The 26,357-nt window shown below is 35.9% G+C and overlaps 1 protein-coding gene across 5 annotated transcripts in view; it reads right to left on the bottom strand.

The window, feature by feature from the left end:
- Positions 1–26,357, bottom strand: part of Hem (Nck associated protein 1 Hem) — a 244,909-nt gene that overhangs the window by 30,493 nt on the left and 188,059 nt on the right. For 3 of the 5 annotated variants that reach the window (XM_090373716.1, XM_090373718.1, XM_090373717.1), the window contains 3 exons: positions 23,852–23,934; positions 19,677–19,754; positions 15,829–15,849 (listed from right to left, as the gene is read on the bottom strand). In XM_090373716.1, coding sequence (XP_090229842.1) covers positions 15,829–15,849; positions 19,677–19,754; positions 23,852–23,934 — 182 coding nt within the window. The remainder of the gene's footprint in view (positions 1–15,828; positions 15,850–19,676; positions 19,755–23,851; positions 23,935–26,357) is intronic. The other 2 variants (XM_090373719.1, XM_090373720.1) reach the window with 1 other exon arrangement.

Raw genomic sequence — 26,357 nt, 5'->3', positions numbered from 1 at the left:
TCTGCCTTAAAATTCAGCATTTAGAAATTTTTTAGAAAGTAATTCACTAATGGTGTCTTGACAAGACACTCATGGTGTCTTGTCAATGATATACAGGAATTTTTCTAGCAGGGATAAGGAGGTGATTATTCCCTTGTATAAGGCAATGGTTAAGCCAAATCTTGAGTACTGTATACAGGTCTGGTGGCCTCATTTCAAGAAGGATGTAGAGCTGCTGGAACGGGTACAGAGAAGGGCAACAAGATTAGTGAATGGAACAAAGGGTTGCTCTTACGAAGAAAGGCTTAAGTTTTGCAAATTACAGAGTCTGGAGACTAGGCACCGGCAAGGTGATCTGATAGAGGTGTATAAGGCTTTGAATGGTTTGAGCATGCTTAATGCCAATGGGATTCTTCATCTTGCTCAGAATAATCAGCTCAGAGGGCATAAATTCAAATTGAGGAAGGACGGATGTCGGATAGATGTGCGGAAATTTGCCTTTGGCCAGTGGGTGGTTGGTTGGTGGAACCCGACTTCCATCACTTGTTGTTGAAGTTGATAGCCTAAACAAATTTAAGGCTCAACTGGACAGGTATTTCGAGCGAACGGAGGGGTGAAATGGGAGTGGTGTGTTTTTTTTTTTTTTTTGGCTGATGCTGAATAAGCTTGCTTTCTTGCATCATATGCCTCTACTAATGCTAATGCTAAAATTTATCAGGATCTATGTGATAATCATTAGTTTGGTTTTGCAATTAATAATCATAACCAGATTTTTTTGGCTTAATAATATTAAGTTACCCTTGACTTTAATCATGAACAAAATCTAATGTGACAAGAAACATGCATTCATATAAAGTTCATATTATAACCTATGTAATAACCTATATATTCTAATGAAAACTTTAGAATATATTAGAATATTTATATTTATAGAATATTTATTTTTTTTTCTATTTTATTCCGACTTCATCTAAAAATCATTTTGTTCACTCAGAAATAATTCATATTGCTTTCTAAGGTAATTTTCTTGCCACAGTTTCTCTACTGAAAATTCAAGAAGTCTCTACTAGATGGGTGGGGTGAAAAAAAAAGCCGCAATACATTCTCCGCACGTTAACTCTTTGCCATGTGAGTTGAGTCGCCTATTGAGTCACTTATTTCAGTCATACAGCTATAATTTCCCATGGAGATACAATATACATTGAAGTAAAATAGGGTGCTTGCCCTAGAAATGAGTGTAAATGAGAGCTAGTCAGGGATCCCAGTATCTTGTGACCAATCAAATGATTCACTCTTGATAAGGGTCCCAGGACAATACGCAAGAGTATACTGCTCTAGTTGAAGATTTAACTTTACTAGGAACTACTGTTAGGGAAATGGTAATAATATTTTTTGTAATAAAGGTAGGTGGACCAGAAAGTGTTTGCTGGGATTTTAAGCGTGGGTAAAGAGAGCATTATTATTAATTTGGAGACTAATGATATTAAATGAACATGGCCCGACAATTTGTTGGATAAACATAGGACCATGCTGAAAAAATGCTGTGAGTTAGGTCAGAATGTGTACGTGTCTGCAATCCTGCCTGGACACGACAGAAGGGATTATATGCTGAAAGTCTTGTGGATTAATTCAAGCCTTGAGGGATTCTGAAAGAAAGACTTCGGGGGGAAATTTTTATCAGAATGGCCCACACTTCTACGTTGAAGAAATCAAGAATTTTTGTTTGTTGATGCAAGAGCTGATGTTGGTAAGATGTTCTAAGACTGGCAACATTTCAAATGAGAGGGAAGATAAAGCTAGGAGAAACAAGTCTAAATAACTTTGAGGGGAATGTCAGGGTAGTGGACTATGGAAGAATACTGGATAGCACAGTTGGTAGGATAGCCCGTTTCCCCACACAGTGGAAAAGATTCGAATCCCACCAATGACGTGAGGAATCTTTGAAGCTGATATAGGCTACTGTGATAGGTGGTAGGTTGGTATGTTCTTGGGTTGTGTGCTCCTGCCTTTTCTTTATTTTTAATAGTTTAACACTTCATCTCTGAGACCACTGCATGTGGAGCAACAACTGTACGTTCTTTTTATATGACCATTTACTCTGAAGTTGATTTATTGACAGCTTACAAAAGAAGCTTTTCTTATTTCTTCAGTGCTGTGTTTAGTGATTCAACTGCCATTTAAGGCTCATCCCCTTTTAGACCATATGTTGTTTAAGAAGTGTTCAAGGTCAGTATCACCCCCTCCCAAGATCAGCTGACTTGCTACACTATGTTGTAGTAGTAGTAGTGGCAAATGATGCATGGAAGCAAGCTTATATAGCATCAGCCACAAAAAAAAAAAAAAAAAACTTGCACAGTTCACCCATCTGCGACCTCCAAGAATTTGTCTATTTCTTCCATCCACTTCCACAACAGATGGAAGTCTGTTTCGACAATCAACCACTGGCTGAAGGCAAACTTCTGCACATATGTCCTGTAACCATCCTTTCTCAAATTTATGCCCCCTCATTAGTGTAGTCTGAGCAAGAGAAACGAATGCTATTAACATTTAGCTTACTCAATCCATTCAATGCTTTAAATACCTCAATTAGCTCTCCTCACAGGTGCCCAGTCTCCAGACACTGCAATTTGCAGAACTGAAGCCATTCTAGGTAAGAGCACCTATTTGTTTCCTTCACCAATCTGGCTGCCCTTCTCTACACCCATCTCAGCAGATCTACATCCTTACTAAAGTGAGACCTCCACACCTGTATACAGTACTCAAGATGCAGCCTAACCACGGCTTTGTACAAGGGGATAATTACCTCCTTATCCTTGATAGCAAAGTTTCTGTATATCAGTGATAAAACCACATGAAGTGCAGCGTGTTTGCACTTCTCAGAGAATTTCATATTTGACTGCACAAACTCCAGGTCTTTTTCCACTACCCTGAGTGTAGTACTGCACAGTTGATATTACTGTGGGATTACTACTACCCATATGCAGTACCTTTGCATTTGACAATGTTAAACTTCAGCTGCCATTTCAACCCATCGACCTAATTTTTCTAGATCTTGTTGCAGTAGCTCATCCTGATTACTGTCGCCAACCTTAATATCATCTGCAAACTTAGACATTAAGCCTGATATACCTTCATCAATATCATTAATAAATACTGAAAACAGTGGGCCAGCACTGAACTCCAGGGGCTCCACTGATAACATTAGTCCACAAAGAGCAGTTGCCCATGGATAACCACTCACTGTCTTCTTCCACTTAACCATCCCTTTATCCATAGCAGTAACTTGACCTTAATGCTACATTGCTCCAGTTTATATAGCAGTCTTTCATGTGTAACAGTAGCAAAAGCTTTCCTGAAATCCAAGTATATGATATCACAATTATTTTTTGCATCCAGTTCCTTGGTCACCGTGTCACAGTAACCTATTGATTGGTTAGACAAGACTATCCCTTAATAAATCTATGCTGTGACTGTAGTATAATTGCATTCCTGTCGAGATGGTCCTGCAATACTTCTTTAATCAGTGACTCCATTATTTTCCTTGAAACAGATGTTAAGCTAACAGGTCTGTAGTTACTCATGTCACCTTTTGATCCCCCTTTATGAATTGGGGATATGTTTGCACATCTCCAATCCATAGGGATCTCTCCTGAATCTAAGGATGCTCTCATAATTATGGCAAGGGGTTTGCTTACCTCCTTTGCTCCTTCCTTTAACATAACTGGATAGATTCCATTCACCTCAGATGCCTTTTTTAAGTTCAGCTTCAACAATTTCTCTTCCACTTTCCTTTCAGTTATCACAAATTAGCTCCCCATTAGAGTTTGATAAACTTCTGGCATCCTCTTCTCAAAATAATTCCTCCTGTGTGAATGTAGATGCAAAATACTTATTCAATTTGTCACCAACTGAACAGGGTCATCAACAGTTAACCCACTGACACCAAGTGGTCTAATTTGATTCAATTCCTTACTTCTACTGTTAATATAAGCATATAAAGTATTTGCAGCTTTTCTTTGCATATTTTGCCAGAGACTTCTCATTATCTGCCTTAGCTTGCGTAATCTCCTTTGACTTCATTGCAGACTAGCTTATATCCACCATAGGCTTCTGTATCATCTGATAATTTATATGCATCCCATGCAGTTTTCTTCTCTGCCATGTGTCTCAATAGTTTATCTGACATCCACTTAGGTCTAAACACTGAATGGTATTTCTTCGTTGGTACAAAAAAGCTTAGTAGTGTCTATGATTGTGTTTCCCCAGGATATATATTGCCTTCTCCCTGTCCCCACATTTGTTTTAGTAAAGCTGACAGACTCTGTTGAATTCCTTTAACTCCCACAGTCTCAATAAGAGTTGAAAATTGTTTTTCAGTCATCAAAAGTGGATTTCTCTAATGCTGCTTGCTCAACATGCTAAATAACCAACCTGCTCCATGTTATCATCATTCTACTCTTCCGTTTAGAACGGGTTGAGTCCCTATTTGGATATCGGACTCCACTGTTGTTAGTCTCTTGAATCTTTCATCATTTGTCGGTAGCTCTGAAAGCCTGTGTTCTCCTTTAGACATTGGGCCATCCTCTTTTGGGTCTTCCTAGTGGTCTCATATCTTCAATTCTTCCTGTCAATACTACATTAGGCAGTCTTGGTTTATTTCATCTGATTCACATGTCCAAACCACCGAAGCTGTTTTTTGTAGATTAGTTCTATTATGCTGCATTCAAAATTTAGATCTTTTCTTATTGTCACGCCCTCTGTACATGTAGAAAATGTTTAAAGGCCTCAAAAGTGGATTTCTCTAATGCTGCTTGCTCAACATGCTAAATAACCAACCATGCTCCATGTTATCATCATTCTACTCTTCCGTTTAGAACGGGTTGAGTCCCTATTTGGATATCGGACTCCACTGTTGTTAGTCTCTTGAATCTTTCATCATTTGTCGGTAGCTCTGAAAGCCTGTGTTCTCCTTTAGACATTGGGCCAGCCTCTTTTGGGTCTTCCTGGTGGTCTCATATCTTCAATTCTTCCTGTCAATACTACATTAGGCAGTCTTGGTTTATTTCATCTGATTCACATGTCCAAACCACCGAAGCTGTTTTTTGTAGATTAGTTCTATTATGCTGCATTCAAAATTTAGATCTTTTCTTATTGTCACGCCCTCTGTACATGTAGAAAATGTTTAAAGGCCTATTGTCTAAAGTGTGTAGGTCAGAAAAACTGCTTCAGTAAGATAAAAGCACGAAACTGGAATTGGCCTAACTGTGCCACAGGTTCTGATAACTCTGACGCATCAGAGATTTTGTCAAATTGTAGTGTCAAGGAATCTCGTGATGTAGCCCTTCTGAACTGCTCCCAAACAAATTTTGGCTAAAACTAATAAGGAGCCAGAGTCCTCCGAAAGCCATAAAGCTCCTGCATTAACTTTCTTTGATCTGGAAAGTTGTTTGCTTGTGCACTCGAAGCTGCTTTCATTTGAAGCTTCCCAGAAAAATATCGAGGGCAGAGTTAAAGTAATTGAAGGCTATCAATCCGCTTGGATGTGCAAATATATATTGTAGACAATTGTGAGGAGATAAAAACACAAGAAGGCAACTTGAATGAACTGAAAAATCCTTACATTTGTAGAAATACTAATGTATAATTATAAAAGCCCAGAAGAGAATATGAGTGAGATGTGTCCTCTGTCATTAAACTATGACTTAAGTGAAAACGTAATGTATTAAAAGAATTCCTACAATCCTTATTAAAAAATCTAACAAAGTCTTTACCAATCTTCAGCAATCAGAGACAAACAATAAGGGAATACGTGGGAAGTCTAAAGAAGTATTAATAAATCTCACCAATGCCACCAATGAACTACATCAACTAGCCTTTGCGGAATCATGATGTGCTGTAAACCTGTTTTTGGATAAATACAGTAAACCCCTGCTATTCGCGGTTTCGCGTATTCGCGATCGCCGATTTAATATAAAATGAAACCTAAAAAAATGTGAATTTTAAAGCGCCGTGAACATTTTCCGCCATAAAAAAACATGGGCATGGCTAAAATTATCTTTCCCGGTCAAAACAGCGCTCAGTGGGTGGGGGGAGAGGGGTGACAAAATCGCGAGCGTGAATGTTTCTCGCTAATCCTTGTTCAGTATGTGTTATGCGTTTGTCATGGAAGGTTTCGTCGTTTGCTTTTAATTTATATGCTTATAAATTGAATAAATTTATCAATTTATAAATTGATATGCTTACAAAAATGATAAATCTACCGTTTTGCAGTGTAAAACAGACTTTTTCAAGTGTGTTAACGGAAGAAAGTGACTTTATTGTGGTCAAGTTCTTTCCAACCCCTACAAAAATATGGCTATGAATAACAAGAGAAATGTGAAAATATCAAAGAAGGTGATGACATTAGCGAATAAAATTCAGTTATTAGACAAAATTTCTAATGGTGAAAGTGTCTCCTCAGTGGCAAAACATTATAAAATCAATGAGTCAACGGTACGATCAATCAAAAAATCGGAAGAAAAAATCCGCCATAGTGTCCGTGAAAACGCGCTAATTGCTTCAAAAATTTGCTCTGTAACTCGTGATGTTAAATTAGAAAAAATGGAAAAAGCTTTAAATCTGTGGATAGAAGACCGAACGCAAAATAAAATTGCGTTAAGTTCACTCATCATTCGCGAAAAGGCAAAACTCCTTTATCAACACTTTAGCGAAACTGGTGATAGCACTGGCGGGATGTTTTTTTTTTTTGCTAGCAAGCAAAGGCGCTGGTTTGAAATTTCTAATAAATATTACATTTAATATTAAATTGTTTCTTATTTTCATTTCGATGCCATATGCTTGCATTTCACTATGGCCTGACCTAGCCCAGTGGTCAGGAGCAAGAGTCCTTGAGTGGACTGGGGTTCAAGCCCGTGACTACTAAATACGATAAATATTTGTTTGATGAGTTATTGTAAACTCTACTGACTTGGTTGTCGTGCCGGAGTATAAACAGAAAATTTATTTATTTATTTATTTATTACATAGTCATATTATGAAGGTACATATAATACATACATAGACAAAATTTTAGACTAGTTTTTCTTACATATTTCATACTTTGGAACGGAACCCCTTTATTACTATGGGAGCCATAACTCAGTATTCGCGTTTTCGGTATTCGCGACATTTCTCAGGAACGTAACCCCTGCGAATAGCGGGGGTTTACTGTACTTCCAAGGCTTTGAGACTGTTGACCTCCTGTGTCAGAGTGATATGGAAGATGATGATCCACCACAGTGTCATGATCTTTCCACCATACCTCAGAGCATTATGAATGATAATTTGCAGATGCCAACAACTGACTATGTTCAGATATCTTCTTCTATTTTCAATCACCCAGAAATTAATGGAAATGCAGCAGTTAATTGCAATGTTAACATTACAGGTAACCCTCATATAACACAGTTATTAGGTTTCTATAAAATGTTGTGTTGTGCCAAAACCGTGTTATACAGGAATACAAAAAAAGTACAAAAAAGGGGGGTTACGGTGCAAAAGCTAACAAAAATACACTTAACAAAAATACACCATTCTAGATTTTGTGTATCTTCTACTCTCTTTAAAAAATCAGTAATCCAGATTTGTTTGCTTTTGCTTGATAAATCTTTGTGAATTTCATCATATGGAACTAAACATTTTTGAAGCTCCCTTTTGAACTTTGGGCTCCTTTTAATCAAGAATCCACATTCAAAAAATAAGATTCCAATTGCTTGGCTAAATTTATGCCTTCCCCTATGCTTTTTAGTATAAAATTTGGAAGTTTAGAATTTTCATCTGCGCTATCATCATCTGAATTGATTTGATTTTACCTCCGATGCCATTTGCACCAAATCCGCTATGCTGGCCTCTTCTTCTACTAGTAATTCTTGAATGTCTTCAGTAATCATATATTTTTTTATTTTTTAGGAGCATTGGTGACTCTGTGTATATTGTCTATAAATTGCGTGTGTCCTGAGGTCGATTTTCTGTTTTGCTCGACGAAAAGCCCGAGATTCCGGGAGAAAAACCATGCTACCCTCACCTGAGCCCGACTAACCTGGCCACATTGTGAAAAAGACCCATAAAAATTCCTCCCTTCATCGGTGGGATTAGAACTCAGGCCTTTTCCAGCCGGAGTCGGGAGGAGGGCAAGTCTATCAACTGTGCTATGCACGAGGGCTTCAGTAGTCATATCATCAAAACTTTCCCCTCCTACCAACCTAGCAAGTTCTACTATCGCACCAATTCCGTTTTATGCCCGTTCGATCATATTTTCTGAATGAACTTACTCTGGCCATACATTTTTCAACACACATTTAACGTTGACAGTTTTACTTCTTTCAGCGATAAAGCTATGATTCTGATACAGACCACAACTGAAAAATGTTTCCATGCCTCCATTACTTCAATAGATTCGGAATCAATTTTTTGCAAAATCCATTGTAACGATTTTCTGATGTAATGAGTTTTAAAGGTGGATATAATGCCTTTATCTGAATGAAAGAAGTTGTATTAATCCAGTACAACTGTGGCGGCAAGAACATAACTTCAAAGTTTGGATGACTTAAATCTTTTGGGTGGCCTGGTGTGCTATCCAATAGTAATAAAACTTTGAAATCTAGATTTTTCCACAAGTTCAATAGCACAGAACATAACCCAGGAATTTCCCAACAAAATAAAATACAGGGATTTCTCAATAATTTTTTTTTTTACTTGCCAGTCAACAGTGGGGATTCAAAAAGAGTGTAAATGTTGAAAAATTACATCCAACATAATAGCAGGGTTTTTCCTGCACAAAATCTCAAAAATACCCTGTTATGCGAAGATTGCCGCAATTTATCAATCGTGTTAGAGCGAAACCGTGTTGTTGAAGTACCATGTTATACGGGGTTTGCCCGTATATCAAAGCAGCAAACAGGACTGAAACAATCAGGTTAATCCAGACAACTGCAAAATACAACAAATAGGTTTCACCAAATACATAATGAACCCCAGGGTGATTGTGCATACCACGAAAGTAAAGAACACAAAGGTGTAGATGACTTGTCTGAAATAGCTCATATTAAAGTTATGTGTACAGGTGTGGAAGTGATGAGACAAAAACAGTACAAAAACATTCGGCTCGTTATTTAGGATAATTATCCACATGGAAGTAAAAGAAGATATCTAGCACAGAGCCACCACAAAGAAGAGCTCATACATGGAACTGCTGTGCAATCTACTGAAACATTTAAAATCAGTACCTGGGAAAGCTGAGGTTTTCATTACAAGGCTCCATCCACATACTAGTTTGGCATCAGTTAAGGAACTAATAGCAATATCTTTCTGATTAGCATGTGGAGTGCACATACTAGTCAGAAAGACGAATATAAGGCATTATTCTGTTATGTTGTTGTTATTTGGTTTTTAGGAGCATTAGTAACTAAGGCCATATTGCTCTGGAAATATGCGGTGGTCATTCCCTGACCTTTCCGCATACTCCGTATTTGGTGGTGACGGGCTCGAACCCCGGTCTAATCAAGAAGCGTGTGCTACGCACTGCTGCTACTTCCCACCTGGCTACGGAGGCGCCACTTATTCTGTTAATTCCATCATCTTCAGAAGATACTTAATCCCTATATTTGGCTTGAAGATGAGGCAATTTCTCCCTAGCAGATTGGATGCACTGAAGTTCTGGTGACCAAAATCACATAAATGTAGATCAAGAACCAATCACATTACTTGCTTTCTTCAGAATGTAAGGAGTATGTCATATAAACTCCAAACCCTACTATTTTATGATGAATTTTCAATCATTTGTCTAACAGAAACCCGGCTCTCATAATGAGGAGACATTGATTTGCTGAACAAATCTACAAACCACCACTTCACAGGCAATAACACAATGCAAAAAAAAAAAAAGGTGGTGGAGTGGCATTCGTCTTTAAAATGTTCAGTACAGATTTGTAGGATTGTGAAGAGTTCAACCTGTAACTTTGAGGCAACCTGTGCAAAATTTAAACTTCAAAACGCTGAGGTCGAGATATGTCTTCTCTACCCACCACTGGATCAAACCCCGATACTATGATGGAGCTCCACAGTGATAACACAGAACTTGCAACCAGCTTCTCCAATTTTCACAATGGGTGATTTTAACATGGCGATTCTGAGGCAAAAAAATGGCAAAGGCTGACCTTGATGGCATTTTCTGCACATTTAGATTAGCACAAGAGTTCTGTAATCCTACAAGGGCAAATCAGTTGTTGGACCTACTTCACCATAACTCCCTAGAACTGAAACAATAATGCCTAATTTTGCCTTTTTTTAACCATACTCGAATTACCTTCAAATGTTCAATGAAGTCTAAAAGTACCCAAACAAATGCTGTGACCTCAAGGAAAATTTTTTCCAAATATATAAATGTCAAAAAGATTTTAAACCTTCTAGGATCCTGTAACTGGGCAAAGACATCTGCAATCTCCCATTTGAGGAAGCAGAGAGCCAACTCTCTGCCAATCGTTCAAGGATTGCTAATCTAGATGCTTCTAAAGTTATCTGTGTTTCTGCCAGAACTAATCACTGGTTTTTTTCTGAGTTGGAAAGTGCCTGCCTGAAAAAGCAAAAACATTCCAAAAATGGGGAAAATAAAAAAAACGGGGGCCAACCAAGGCACATCAGTTTCAAGGAGAGAGACAATTTTCTTAAAATGAAAAGGGCTGCATGTGCACTATAAGTTAGTTTACAACTATCTCAAAGAAAGTAAGTGGATTTATTGTAAGCATGTGTGGAGAAGTGCAATATGAGTCATTCCATGTTTAATGCATGGGCTAAATCAAACTTCAAAAAGCTTGAAGACAGAGGCAGTATCTGCAATTTCAGCATAAAGAAAACAACCACACAATCCAACCGTGCAACTCTTTATGTTAAAGACTCAATAATAAAGCTACAATTGACCCAGATGGATTTCCCTGTTTCATATTGAAAGCTTGCAGTGTTTACATTATTGATATCCTTCACTACATGTTTAATGAAGTATTAAAACTGGCTCCACACCTTAATTGTGGAAATCCTGTTATGTCAAATCAGTTCCAAAATTGAAATCTCTAAAATGTCTTAAGGATTACAGACCAATCTTGATTGGGTGCTTCCTACTGAAAGTTTTCCAAAAAAAAGTGATCCATACAAGAATAGTTGATCACTGTTTTAGCCATAGACTTGCATATTTTCATAATGTCATCAGTAGAAGATCTACCATAACTAACCTGCTCCAAACCCTTTTTGAAATACAAATGGCATTTCACAGTAAAAGTCAACTGGATGTTATCATCCTCGATATAAAGGCTACCTATGATAACTGCTTGGTAAACACTTCCTACACATACTGCAGTTTCAACTGAATATTACTGGAAAGCTCCTTCAGGTCTTGGCTGGAATACTAACCAATAGGATACTACTACCGGTTTACTACACAAATGTGAGCAGTTGATTTCTAAAGTAGAAAGAGGTGTTCCACAAGGTGGAGTTTTATCCTCAATACCATTTTTAACAGCACCGGAACTGTTCTTGTTAGAAAATCCTAATTTTTTTGGTTTATGCTGATGACCTTAAGCTCCTCATTCATTCAAACACTCCTGAATCTGTACAGAAGGTCAACCTTAAGGTCCAAAAACTAATACTTTACCTAAATAGTTATCTTCATTCCACTGGACTTACTGGAGTCTAATGGAATGAATGAAACTAAATAAAGAAAAATCACAACTCATGTTCTCGAAGCATATAGAAAATTGTGTGTCCCTTTGTTGACGTGTGCAAATCCACAAGGTAATTGTGCATAAGGATCTGGGTGTAGCCTGAGACAAGAAACTTAGACTTTATTTATCACTTAAAAATAAATTTTATTCTATTCGCTGGAGTCTTAAGCAAGAATTAATAGAGATCACAAACCAGAAGTTACTAGTCCAATATCTTTTAATGCGTATAAACACCATCATCCTATATTATTATTATTAGCTACATGGTGCAAGGAAGCCTGAGGCTTATGCTATACCAGCCAAAAAAAAAAAAAAAAATTCACGAGTTACCCAGAGAGAGAGAGAGAGAGAGAGAGAGAGAGAGTGTCAAAGGTAGAGGGGAATCACCAAGAAAGAGAAGAATGATGATATGCATCGGTTATCTGGTCATCTGCATCTCCTACAGGCACCTCTGTATCCAGGTGGGCAGGAGCAGCAGTGCGTAGCACACGCTTCTTGATTAGACCAGGGTTCGAGCCCGTGACCCTCAAATACAGAGGATGCGGAAAGGTCAGGGAATGACCACCGCATATCCCTGGAGCAATATGGCCTTAGTTGCTAATGCTCCTAAAATCCAAAACGACAACAGCATCTCCTACATACCAAAAGTGTATATATGCATTGCAGTACTGGATGTTACGCTTGAACTGGTGTTGGAACAAACATATCAAAACCACGATATCAAAATCAGTCTATGCCACACTTGGCATTACACCATGGTAGTATATTGTAGTCTTGAAGAACCTAAATATATTGCAGCCAACTAATTTCCCAACAGATGAATAGATAAGGTAAAATATAGCCATTGATCCATTGCAGGATGGAAGCCTCAACAATTCATGTTGAGGGAAATGGACCATACTCTGCCACATGGTCCAGTGAAGGTTGGCAGATCGACCGTATTTCGCAGTCAGGGGCCTGAACCCTGGTCTACTCAAAGAGCATGTGCTACTGACCACAAGGCTATGGAGGCCAACAGATGGATTGTTTTGTTTGTTTTTGGTTTTTTATTGGCGCATTGGCAGCTGTGGCCATAATGCGCCAGCCAACAGATGGATAGTCCAGCAGTAAACAATATTGTCTTTTGATCCTTCAAGGGGGGAGAGAGGGGGGAATCAGTTTAGAAGCAAACTTTCAAACTTTAGATATTTAAATTTTTATTCCCAAACAACATAGTGGAATATTGTAATTCTCTACAAATTGACCCTGGGAGTTTTTGTTCCAATATAAAATATATTAGGACATTGATGCTACAGAAATGGTACAAATTTCTCCAACTCTAAATAAAATATGAGGAGCATTCAATAGAATTCAGTTAATAAAATGGTTGAATTTGAACTCCTGGATAGGACAACTAATGCTGACATATTAGGGCTAACAGAAATGTGGTACCACCTGGAAATTGGGGATAACAAGTTCCACTATGGTGTGTATAATGTATTTAGGAAAGTAGGGAAGATAGAAGAGGTGGTGGGCTCACGCTTTTTATCAAGGGCAGCTTAAGCGCAAAATGAGCCTTTACTAAGTCAGAAGTTACACCTCTGAGTAAACCACAAAGAGGAATTTCTATTCACATTCTCGACCATACAGATGAAGATCAGCACTCTGGAAAATGTTGTTTTCAGTGATGAAGCGACTTCTCTGTTAATAGACACAATTGTTGTGTACAGGGATCTGAAAATCCCTACCCAGTTCATGAACATGAGCATGATTACGATTCTCCCAAGGTAAATGTGTGGTGCACACTGTTCTTCAGTGTGCACCACACATTGGTGATTGGGCCATTTTTCTTCCATGAAAACACCGTGAACTCCAAAAATTATTTAGATATGCTTGAATTGTATGCTGCACCTCAGCTGGAAGACATGTAGCCACATTTGTATATTCTATGGCCTCCTTGTTCCCCAGATATCACACGTCCGGATTTCTTTGTATGGAGCCTGTAAAAGGACAAAATGTATGTAAAAAAAAAAAAAAAGTTAATGTCATAGAGTTAAAAGACTGGACTGAACAGGCAGTGACTTCCATTTCTCAAGAGATGCTTCAAAACATTTGGAATGAACTCGGCTACCCTCTTGACAATCTACATGCTACCAAAGGTGCCCATGTGGAGGTTTACTGAAGTGCAGTTGTGTGATAAGAAATCCTTTGAACTGCTTTATTAAGTGCAGCAAACTTTTACAATATCTATTATAATAAAACTTTAATTGAGCTTCATAATAATTCATAAGGGTGAATAATTTATAGACACCCTGTAAATCAAACTCATTCTCTTTTATCGTCTTAAATACTTGAAATATTGTTTCAGCTTTTCTCCTAATTTTGCATATACATTTTGTAGAATTGACTGCTGATTTTATTGACCTGAATATAATGGAATTCGAATTCTGATAAATTATTAATTTGAAAAGAATAGATGGCAACAGCATTGTACCTCACCACTGTTGAACTGTATTTATAACAATACAGGGTGTCCATAAATGGTAGGAACACTGTCAATAATTTATTGCACATGGAGTAAGAGATACCATTTACTTACTTATACCATGTGAAAGAGAAAACATGAAAGTTTCCCAGTTGTTATTGCCAAGGTGTGTAGTGCTATCATTCACAGCCAGTTGGCGTTACCTGTCGTACCTCTGTAGGATAGTCCAGTTACACTGTAACTGGGGTTATCCTATCTCGAAATGCTTCAGCAATGATTGATGCCTCAAGTTATGGAGGGATATGGATATATATGGAGGGGCAGTTCAGGAAGATAGTGATGACTTTATTTAGTCATCAGCCCACTTCCAAAACGTTCAGGCCTACCTTAACACCGAGCTACACAAGCGCTGGATCGGACGTGCTGGAGAAAGGGATGAAGGTTTCTTGAAATGGCTGCCGAGATCACTGGACTTAACTCTGTGTGATTGCTTCTTGTGGGGCTACATAAAGGATCATGTTTATGTACTACCTTTGCCACATGATGTCCAGGAACTAAAGCAGAGAATTGAAGCTACCACCACGGTCACACAGGATATGCTGGACAGGGTATGTCCAGAGTTCGATTACCGTGTGGACATTTGGCATGTCACACATGATTACCACATCGAATCGTTGTGATGTGATGTAAAAAAAAACTTTGACATTTTCTCTTTCACAAGGTATGTATATAACACTGATATCTGTCCTAGTCCTTGTGCAATAAATCACTGAAAGTGTTCCCACCATTTATAAACACCCTGTATATAAAAAAAACAGTTAACATTTTTTACATGATTTCATTAATTTTTAATGAAATCATGTTAGCAACCTGTGAGTGCCCAACACCAGAGACAATACTACAGCTATAATTCATGTTTTGTCAAAATAGTTACTACAAAAAAAAAAAAAAAAAAAAAACACAGCCCTTAACACTGCTTCATTAACCAACATATACAGAAGAAAGTTGTTGCAGGCGATTTCTCAGCCACTACTAGAAAAAAAATTTCAGACCAAAAGCTCTAAGTGGCATTGGATGCATCTCTTGTCAGACCATAAGCACCCCCAATTTAGAACTATTCAGTTTATAGTACATGTGACAGGCCCTAAGTATTCTAATGGAGTTATTTTAATCTGACTCTGAAATTTAAATAACTCCTTGTTGCAATTTTGAAAAAAGATGGTTGCCACTCAAATTATAATTACCACCCATGTAGAACTAATGTTTATAGTTGATTTCAAACAAAATTTAAAATATATATGGAGGGGCAGTTCTTAAGGGATATCAAAACTGGGTCGCCATTAGAAATAATGTAATAAATTTGAAATTTTCAGTGTTTTGCATTACATAGTTTAACTATGACTGAATTACGTTATACCAATAAAGTTATGAAGTCAAAAATGTTTACCTGCACACAGTAAATTTCCAAACTTAATTATAGTACTAGATCAGTACATTAATAAGAAATAGACTACATTAGTTTTGATTAGTAAATTTAAACAGGCAGCATGCACATTTACCAACAAAACAAAGACGAAACACAGCAACACAGCAACACATGTAAATGGGGAAAAAAATAGAGAAATTTATGCTGACCTGTAACCTGATATTCTCAAGCTGCAGTAGGCAGGAGAAGGAGGTGAGTGATAAAAAGAAAAGAGAAATATGGTTACTTTTTCATTATAATCCCAAAATGGCAAAAGTTTAACCCATAACCTTTTGTATGATAGAGCAATGCTTCTAAACTGCACTAACAGAATTTTTAAAAACATCTCAGCAGAATTTTAATAAACTTTAAAATATTTTCACCAAATTTAAAAATAAGAATTATTTCTAATCCTGCTTAAATTAATTAAAAATGATACATCAAAGTTAGATCTAAAAAAATTCATATAATAATAAAAAGATAAGTTTTATTTAAAATTTCTGCCAAAAAGAAAGAGAATTGATAATGTTAAAAAAAAAAAAAAACCAGCAGTATTTCAACTTATATGATTATGCACTACTGAAATTACTCTTTATAGTTTAGACAATTACATATAAATTCTAATAAAAATTAAGTGAAATGTAAAACTAGCCATTAACAAACTAGCTCCGAACTTTATAAAATAAATAAATGAGAGCTGGCTGTAGTCAGCATGCAAGGCTACAAGTAAGGAGAGTGAGGGTTCAAGTTATGTGCTAACTCAAGAAATATATGGCCCAGTGTGAATACCACCCCTTAATTTGATATGTATAAAGACAAAGGATTTTCCTGGGAAGAAATTCATCAGGAAGTTGTCAATATGCTGCAAATGCCATGACATTTCAGGTTACTGGAGCTGTGAATTTCTCAATGGTCAGTGGAATCTATCAACATCAAAAACAGAAGCAATGCACAATGTGTTGATATACTTATTCATCTTGATAAATGGTTTAATCTGTGAGAACTATCCATGATGCCACTTTTGGAATCATTCATGAAGTGCTTCAATATTGCAAGGTGTAAGTACAATGAGTGCCGAAGTATCTGAGGATGAGCACAAATCCAAGTGGCTCGAGTGATATCGCTGTACTGACCCAATAAGCTACAAGGGAAGATAATTCCCGAAAAGATTATTAGGTAATGAATCGAGTTTGACTCTGGAGTCAAGGTGAGCATCATTGGAGTAGAGGCATGCAATGTTCTCAGCAACAAAGAAGGCAAGATAACGCCGACTGCAAGCAAGTCCCAATGTGGGGACAAGTGGCTATCACCTGTTTAGCCCACTAAAAAGCATTTCACTGGTCCTTGTCTCCAATCAGCTTTTGAGGTAATGGAAGCAACAGAAGCATGTCTCCAGGAACAGGGCACACAATTTTTCCAAAATGGAATCAATAAATTGTACTAGTGGGTTCAGCGCCTCAATCTACAGGGGAAAAAAAGTAACTTTAATGTGAACTACAATCCTGTAATACGTTGGTTTTTACAGTATGTTGATAATTTTGTGAAAGATTTATGAAAGTATATTTCTGATACTCCACCATATCATCTCAAAATTAAAATATATCTGTTTTGTAAAATTCATGAGCAACACACACACACTGAATTATTCAATGTATTAAAAACAAATTCACCATAATTTCTGTTCACTTAAGGCATCAAAATGAAAAGCTATTCATAAGTATAATAACAATAATTCATTTAATTCATTAAAAGTGGTTTCTTCTTGTTTTCACTTATAATTTTTGCAGTCACAGTAATATGGATGAATAACCACCACCTGCAGTGGAAGTAAAAGCAGAGAAATAATTTATCATTTAATTATCAAGTTTGATTTTATCTGTTAGTTTCTCCTAAAAAAAAATCCCAATTTTAAAAGGAAAAAAGTTTTCAAATTTTGTGAATTATGCACATTAATATGGTTATAAAGCAACTGCCTGCCAAATATATAAATGCAAAGCTCTTGTCATAAGTACATGTATATATGAAGTTGAACTCAGTAAGGTGAACATTGATGAATAAGAATGAATAAGAATAGCTATGAATAAGAGAGAGAGCACTGTCACTGTTCTCTCTCTGCATAAAGTCTATGTAACATCTATAGATATTTTTAAAACGTTAGCCACTGGGTATCAATCAGTTTGTTTACTAGGTTATTATTTGCTACAAAATACCAAAGGAATAATATAATGCCATAAAAGGGATAGCTGGTGTTATGATACAGTTGTTTGCATAGACTGTTAAAGCAGTGAGTATCAGAATTGAACATTTTTCACTTTCACTTTGAAAGAATAAGATGAGAGAGAGAGAGATGGGTTATGTGAGTGAAAATATAGCAGCTAACTGTGGCCTAGGGATAGACAGGCCACACTCCTCTACATATCTGAGGAGAATTCAAAGGTCTCACATGCAAAAAAAAAAAAAAAAAAAAATGCTTCACCAGCATGTGGACAACAAGCAGCACAATATCCTTTTTTTTTTTTTTTTGAGTAAAAAATCTTCACTAATTAAGAACAGTTTAATAAATGATCAGGTCTATACTCACTGCTCTCAGGAAGCTGTTCAGGGTCTTAAAAAGTTGATTATCCTTGTTGCTTAGTGGAAGTCTCCTACGATGGTCTTACATTTTTGTTAAAAGGATATCAGGTGCAAATTCTTACAAAGACATTCCACAGAAGATAGTGAAGCTCCTGAATGAAAGGCTATTGTTCAATATACAATATTGGATATTTCAGCTGGATTCTGCTCCAATTCACATGGTAAAAATCCCAAAATCGATTTAGCAATGGCTCACAAACAACAGTTCTGAGTTCATTAAGGCCTCATATTGGATTTCTGAATGCCTGGATTGTTTGGATTCATTAAATTACAGACTCAGTCTGCGCTCAAGTTTATCTCTTCAATTTAACAATGTTTTAAATACAAATTGAGAATAGAAAAGTGTTTGCCTCATTTGTAAAAGTGTTAAAAAAAGTATTTTTGCCTACAAGGGAGTTTTTTGTTTGTAAAAGAAAAAGTGGCTTTAAGAATTTGTAGTCATTATCATTTATATCATTTATGACTTATGCAACATCTGGGATATAACACAATTGATAGTTCCCCCACCCCCACAGCAATACGTAGCTCATTATCAGTGCTATATGACAATATGTAGTAGCTTTGCTCTTAATGAATTTCACAAGGCTATATAATCAGGCATGGACTGTAGGGGAGACCAAGACAGAGAGCCACTACCAACTCATCTGCCAGGGGAGATCTCATTCAGTTAAGTCATACATGGCTAGTGCAGAGTACGATGGTCTGAAATCACACTGCAACAATACACCACCCATAGTGTCTCTGATGGACAGTGGGGGAGGGGAGTATCAGTCATATTTGTAACTCTGAGGTGGAGACTGTCAAAAAAAAAAATAAATAAATAAAAAAAATAATAAAAAAAAATCATCCTAACAAGTGACTGGTGGTTACACTTGCCCATACTATATGTGGAGATTTATTTTCCAAGTCAATTGATGTCCAGAACATAACATTTTATGGTTGGGAGCCTGGAATACATGGCAGTGATAAAATCATTTATAAATTTATAATTGCTTCACCTGTAATCTACTGATTACAGATGAAGCTAAACAGAATTATGAGTTTAAGAGGAATTACTGATTACATAATATATTTCTATGAATAAGTATAAGTTCATAAATTTTATTTCAGAACAAATTTTGAGTGACCAAATCAACACTTGAGACAAATAACATTTAGGAAATCTTTAGTTATTTTTTTCCAGACAGAGCAGTAGGATATGAGAGGATGATAACTTTAATGGCCAACTCAAATAAACCTTGAAGTATTATTTATAATTCGTCTAATTATTTCTAGTTCTGAGTGTTATTTATGTGGGCTTGCATAGGCAAGTGTACAGATTACAATATATTACACAAATTAAAACTATATTTTGATTTTATATGTATAAAAACTTTATACTTACCATTGAATCTCCATTTGGAACATGATGCTTAAAATCCAAGACTGAACTCAGAAGAAATGGAATTCTATCAGTAAGGACCTGTGATGAATCCAAACCAATCTTCTGTTATTATGCCTTTTACATCAAGTATTAAACAGAGTTTTGTAGGGTTGCTAATCCATTTAAGTGCATAATTAATAAAAGTTTAATGGAAATATTGCATGCATATAATAAATTCAGACTTTTATAATTTAGATCATTAATCAAACCAGTAGAAGCATGCAAAACTGTGCTTTTTCTGATAATTTTAATAATGCTTTATTTATTATTACATAAAGAATGTAGTATTATTATATAAATTACATCATTACAAGTAATTATTACATAAAGCATTATGTATTATTACATTATTATGATAACATATTATTTTATATCATGATGTAGTTTATGTGAAAATTGTAATGAATTAAAATATTTATTTTTTCACAAATCCAAAGTTTTGCAAAAACTTCTGAGGGGTAAAAGATCGTTTTTAAAGATAATAAATTATTTTCAGGAAAATAAAATAAAAACAAAATATGTTAAAAATTAATTAATTTAGTACATACTTCATCATTAGAAGTTTGATTCCCAGAAGCAAACAAATTCACAACTTTGGTGTACTTATTACTATATAGGTATAAAACAAAGCACGTTACCCAAATTTGCAAACAGCCAGAAAACAGCTTGGCTTAGATCAAATGAATTTCTTGGAATTTCAATAATCCTGAATTTTAAATAAGGTTTATCAATTGACCATATTACCTATATTAGATTATAATTTACCCTTCTGCAACCGAATAAATTCGGCACAATTTTATTCATTACCTTTATATTGTGCAAAAAGGATAGGTGGAATAGGACCATGGTATGTCTGCCAGGTGGGAAAAGTTGATGACGTTGTAGAGCAATCATCTTTTAAGGGCACAAAAGGTGATATTGTTGTACACGGCACTAATGACATTAAGAGTAGGAGATTTTAAATTGATGATTATCCATTACATCAGGAATAAATATTTTAAAGCAATCCCAATTATATAATTTTTCATAGTGACAATGTAATGGTACTCCAGTATAGGTGCATCTCAATTTTCCAGTTTTGAGATGCTAATAATCAGTTTGAGTAGTTCTTTAGAGAGAATTTGAAAGGGTTATTTAAAAAAAAAAAAAAAGTGGCAGAGACCATGACAGCATTCCACTGGAAATAAATGCTCATTATTTCATCCAAGTGTAACTTGTTCCCATTTTCTGTCAGATTCCCACAGCAAAAATGGCAGACTGCCACACTGCCCAAATGCTTTGAAGTATAAGAGAATTACAAGAAATATTTTTACTGCATGTACTAGATATTCCATGTGCTGCTTGCTTTTTAACAGTTCTCATGGAAGTGCTTTGAGGTCTTCTGAAACACCTCCATTAAAGCTGCAATCATAAAATCACAAAATATCAAACATATTATTCTATATTAAGTAGTAGATCACAATGAAAAAAAGTAACATTTATCTTAAAAAAGGCTGCTGTATAATGTCATAAACGATGACAAAAATATCTAAAAATAATTGCTTTCTTGCAGTGAACAGATAGTAGACAATGTTTAATGAAACAAAAATAACATTCTCCACATAATATATTAAGAATATGGGTAATAATGTCTATCGATTATTACCTTGTTTACTAAATGCAAACGTGGATTGTAATATCCAAATCAGAAAACCTACTCTATCACTTACCAAGCTATACCAGTCAGTGATATCAATGAAGTTAGCAATGTGTTCAAAGAGTTTCTGATTATTTATGTTTTGACATATTTTCCTTTTTTTGAGTTGATTGTTCAAATGATGGTATATTCACTGCATAATATAATACATTTTATGTAGTGCTTCAACCTTTGCAATTGTTAAAATTAGTATCACTTTTAACTTTAAAACTAATTAAAATGAGTCATTGAAGAACCGGTAGACATTTTAGGATGCCTCAAAGTTTGCTCTAAATCACACTTTCATATTTTTTTTTAAAACCAAAAATATTAAAGCTTTCAAGTCTGGTGAAGGAGATGGTGACATGAAGCTGAGCATCACCAGGCTGAAAAACTTGGACCATAACACATAGTTCACCTTTGATGAACTATGTGTTAAGGACAAATGGCGTGCATTCACAAAAAATATACAACCAGCATACCTAGGCCTAGAAAAATCTTCATCCCATTTATCTAGCTAAATTCTGGCAGTAGTTCAGCACTAACTGGTATAGCGTCCATCTTTTACTTCAACAATGCTATACAGATTAACCGATTGCATGAGTTGCTCGAGATGACTTCACTTTCTTTTCATTCCTTATTTGAATAGAGATTTTCAAGAAGTTTAATTCAGAAAGGCATTTCCTGACTTATTATCCCATCAGAATGTATTTAACTTGCTCAAGAGTGAAACTGAGTTTGCCAACTGTGTATGTGAGCTCATACAAGCTAGTTTTCCACTAGGGGCCCAGATCTGTGAAAGTGGGTTTCATGTAATTTTGAAAATTTATAAAAAACAAAAACTTTGTATACAAATACTTTTAAATATTAATTTGTTTTTATTCTAATTTGACTATCTAACATTAGAGATAGAAATTGTCAAAAATTAGATCAGCATTAAAAAAAATTGAGGATACTTTTTTTTTTTGATGCAGTAATATTTTCTATTTATGCATCACTTCAATTTCATTAACTTCTAGGTCTGAATTTCTGAGACTTTTGGCTTTTTAAGCACAAATTGAACAACAACAACAATGGCCAATATATGCAATCTCCTCTGTCAATTTTTGCAACCATTTTTACAAAACACAGATAAATGATGGGTGCACCTAATGGAAGATTTCAAAACAGTTTTTACATAAATGACCACATGTTGTGAAATTTAGTTAAAAGACTTGAAAGAACATGCACGTGTGTGTGTGTGTGTGTGTGTGTGTGTGTGTGTGTGTGTGTGTGTGTGTGTGTGTGTGTGTGTGTGTGTGTGTGTGTGTGTGTGTGTAGTAGTAGTAGTAGCATGTGATGCAAGAAAGCAAGTGTATGAGCTTATACAGCATCAGCCAAAAAAAAAAAAAAAAAAAAAAAACACCATTCCATCCAAATGCCTGTCCAGTTCCTCCTTAAATTTATTCAACCTATCAACTTCCACAACGACAGATGGAAATTTGTTCCAGCAATTAACCACCCACTGGCTAAAGGCAAATTTCAGCACATCTATTCTTCTACACCTGTCCTTTCTTAATTTGAATTTATGCCCCCTTAAGTTCGTAATCTGAACAAGTGGAAGGATCTCATCAGAATTCAGCGTGCTCAACCCATTCAAGGCCTTATACACCTCGATCAGATCACTGCGCAGGTGCCTAGTCTCCAGCCACTGCAATTTGCAGAACTTCAGCCTCTCTTGGTAAGAGGATCCCTTCATTCCCCTCACTAATCTTGTTGCCCTTCTCTGTACACGCTCAAGTAAATCTACATCCTTCCTAAAATGAGGCCTCCAGACCTGTACGCAGTATTCAAGGCTTGGCCTGACCATTGCCTTATACAGAGGGACAATCACCTTTTCCCTACTAGCAAAATTCCTATATATCATTGACAAAACCCCATGACCTGCCCTGGCAGCCTGTCTGCATTGCTCAGAAAACTTCATATCTGACTGTGTGTGTGTGTGTGTGTGTGTGTGTGTGAAAGAGATCCTGAATGGATTAAAAACAGATTGGTTTAACTCATAATTTTGCATCAAGTCTCCTTCAAAATATTTTCACAATAAGGGCAAGGGAATTTTTCCTTATTGAAAAAGTTTCTGAAACTCTTGAATTCTTTCAAAGTACTATCATGTATCTCCTATGATTTCTGCCAAATCTTTTTCCTTTGAGCTTCAATTTCATTTTTGGAAACAAAAGAAGAGATCTGGTAAGGAGTGGGAGGATACAAGTTCCACCCTGTAATAGACAGCAAGTGAGTTTATCTACCTGTGAATCTTGAAAACTATCTGAACATTTGTGCTTTGGATAAAGCATCTCCAAATTAATACTATTATCAGTAGCACTGTTATATGACTGCTCAAATTCTGAGTAGCCCCACTTTATAATTTATAAAATTCCAACTAATACTGCAAAAGTAATGCATATTTAACATTGATACTTACGTTGCTAAGTGCAGTTTGTGCAAGGGAACGGAAGCACAGGATTACTCCAACTATAGTCATCCTTTGAAGGACATTATCTACATCTAAAAATTAAATTTTAAAATATCATTTACATGTACACACAGAAATATATGTGTGCCCACACAAATGCACATGCATGCAACGACATGCCACAAAACAGCATACATATTTCTAATTAACTGAAAAAATTAATTTGTTCTAAACATAAATTTACTTATTAACTAAAACAAAGACCAAATATGACAGACAAGCAGTGCAAGAAACCACTTTTACATACAAATATAATTTGATAACACACAATACAACAATAACAAAACAAAGAAATATGTATCTGTGTGCTTTTAAACATCATATGAATATCTTATACAAAAATATGTAATGGTTGGATGAAAGAGTTATATTGCAAATAAAATGATTAATACAAAGGGAGTATTGAAAAATTTGTAGCCTCATATAGAAATAGCGACAATAAAATTGTGAACATAATTTTGCTTGGCTATTTGGTACTTTGTATAAACAAATGCAAGCAATTATGGCCTTTGTTTATACACAAATTTTTCAATGGGTTCAAAACTATTACATTCTGCTTTAGCCAGCAGTAGTAGCAGGACACTTCATAGGTGCCCTTCAAAAATAACATTCCTGCATTAATCATTAATCAATGATTAAAATTCTGAAATTTTTTCTACCTTCTTAAATAGAGTCAAACTTTTACTGTAATAATTTTTGAAGTGATTTTCTTATGGTTTTTCATACAGAAATTGGGTGTGAGAGCCTGTAAGGTGCCCTGCCACCATTTCTGCAAATATTTGGATTTTGTATGAAGAATAGCATGGTACTGGACAAGTGTCGATGCTGTGTTTGTATAGTTTCAGGTTACTTGTTTTTACCTCTCTCACTAGGTCAATACACATCTACCATCTTATCCAAGTTGTTTCTGAATGATTTATTATTGTTTTCATAGCATAAAGGTTGACAACACAAAACCTGGTATTCTCTCAATACGGCCACTACTCTGCAGGAAGCAACATACATTGTTTCAAATTTTGCAGTGGCCAAATTTCAAATAAATTTCATTATTCCCTATGATTAATTTTCCCTATGATTTCATTAAGTCTGAAATCATAGGGAAAATAAAAAATAGCAACACTAAAGGTATTTGAATAAAGGTATTTTTCACAGATCATGCTCAATGTGTCCACTACTGTTCCTAATACACAAATCCAGATGAGATACTCAGTCAGCAAGCACACAGGGAATGAAGTCAGGAGTGACGGTATGTGTCAATAATACACTGCTACAAATGTTCAATACTGAATTTTCTCCATGTAGACCAAGTGACCCCAGAGAAAAAAAAAAAAAAATCTAGTGGTGCGAGATCCAGGCTTCTTGGCTGGCCATTCCACATGCCCTTGATTATCTTATTCAATTACCAGGAAAGTGTTGGTGCAGAAACTCTCTTACTTGAATGCTGTAATGTGCAGGAGCACCATGTTGCTGGAACCCAGTCGGAAAATCTCTATCCCCATTCAAAACACTAGGGAATGCTTCCTCATTGAGCATATGTAAGTAGGCATCTGCAGTGACTTCTTGAAAAAAAAAAAAGGGCCTATGATATGGTCTTTTCACATGCCACACCATACCATTACATCAGTAGAACCTTGTTCCCTTGAAGGAGTAAATCAATGAGGGTTGTTCTGAGACTAGTAGCAAGTGTTCCATTGATTTATCTCACCATTTCTATAAAAAAATAGCCTCACCACTAAACAGAATTGTGGACAGGAAATTTGCATTTTGAGCATATTGCTCTCTAGCCCTTGGGAAAATTCCATTCATTAGTCCAGATCATCATCGCTTAATTTCTGCAAGATCTGAAGTTTATATGGATGATATTTGTGAGCTTTAAGGATGCAGTGAATGCTGCTTTTTGACACTCTTGCCTCGGAGGACAATCTTTGAAGAAACTTTTTTGGGACTTTTGAATAAATGGGTGAGGATGGCAGCGGCTGTGTCTTTGTTGGCAGCCTTTCTCAAAGGTCCACTGTATGGTTTATCCTCTATGGATCCTGTTTGCCTAAACTTTGCAACAAGTTTGCTAACACAGCTCTGTGTTAATGGCTTGCAGTATGTTAAATTAGGAGGCAAACTCCCTGACTCCGATTTCCTACAAGAATTATCTGAACTTGTACTTACTTACTCAAAGACATCTTGGGGCTGCAAATATGAAAATATATGAATTAGCTATTTTTCTCTGATTCCACACTTATGGGACAACCCAATAGTATCAAATATATTTAATATTTTTTTTAAAACTTAAAAAAGGTACAAATGATAAGTGCTGCAATCCATTCAAAAAGATGAAATACTATTATTATTCAAGAAGAATAATAACAGTATCACCTGCTTCAAATTGCAGGATCACAATCAACAACTGATGACATTTAAATAATACGCCAGAAGTTTGTCATATGATGAATAAAAAAAT

This window comes from Mastigoproctus giganteus, chromosome 5 (genome assembly GCF_048544385.1).
Source record: "Mastigoproctus giganteus isolate SK-2022 chromosome 5, ASM4854438v1, whole genome shotgun sequence".
Taxonomy (NCBI): domain Eukaryota; kingdom Metazoa; phylum Arthropoda; class Arachnida; order Uropygi; family Thelyphonidae; genus Mastigoproctus; species Mastigoproctus giganteus.
The sequence above is the reverse complement of the archived record's forward strand: the minus strand, read 5'-3'. Positions and strand labels throughout refer to the sequence as shown.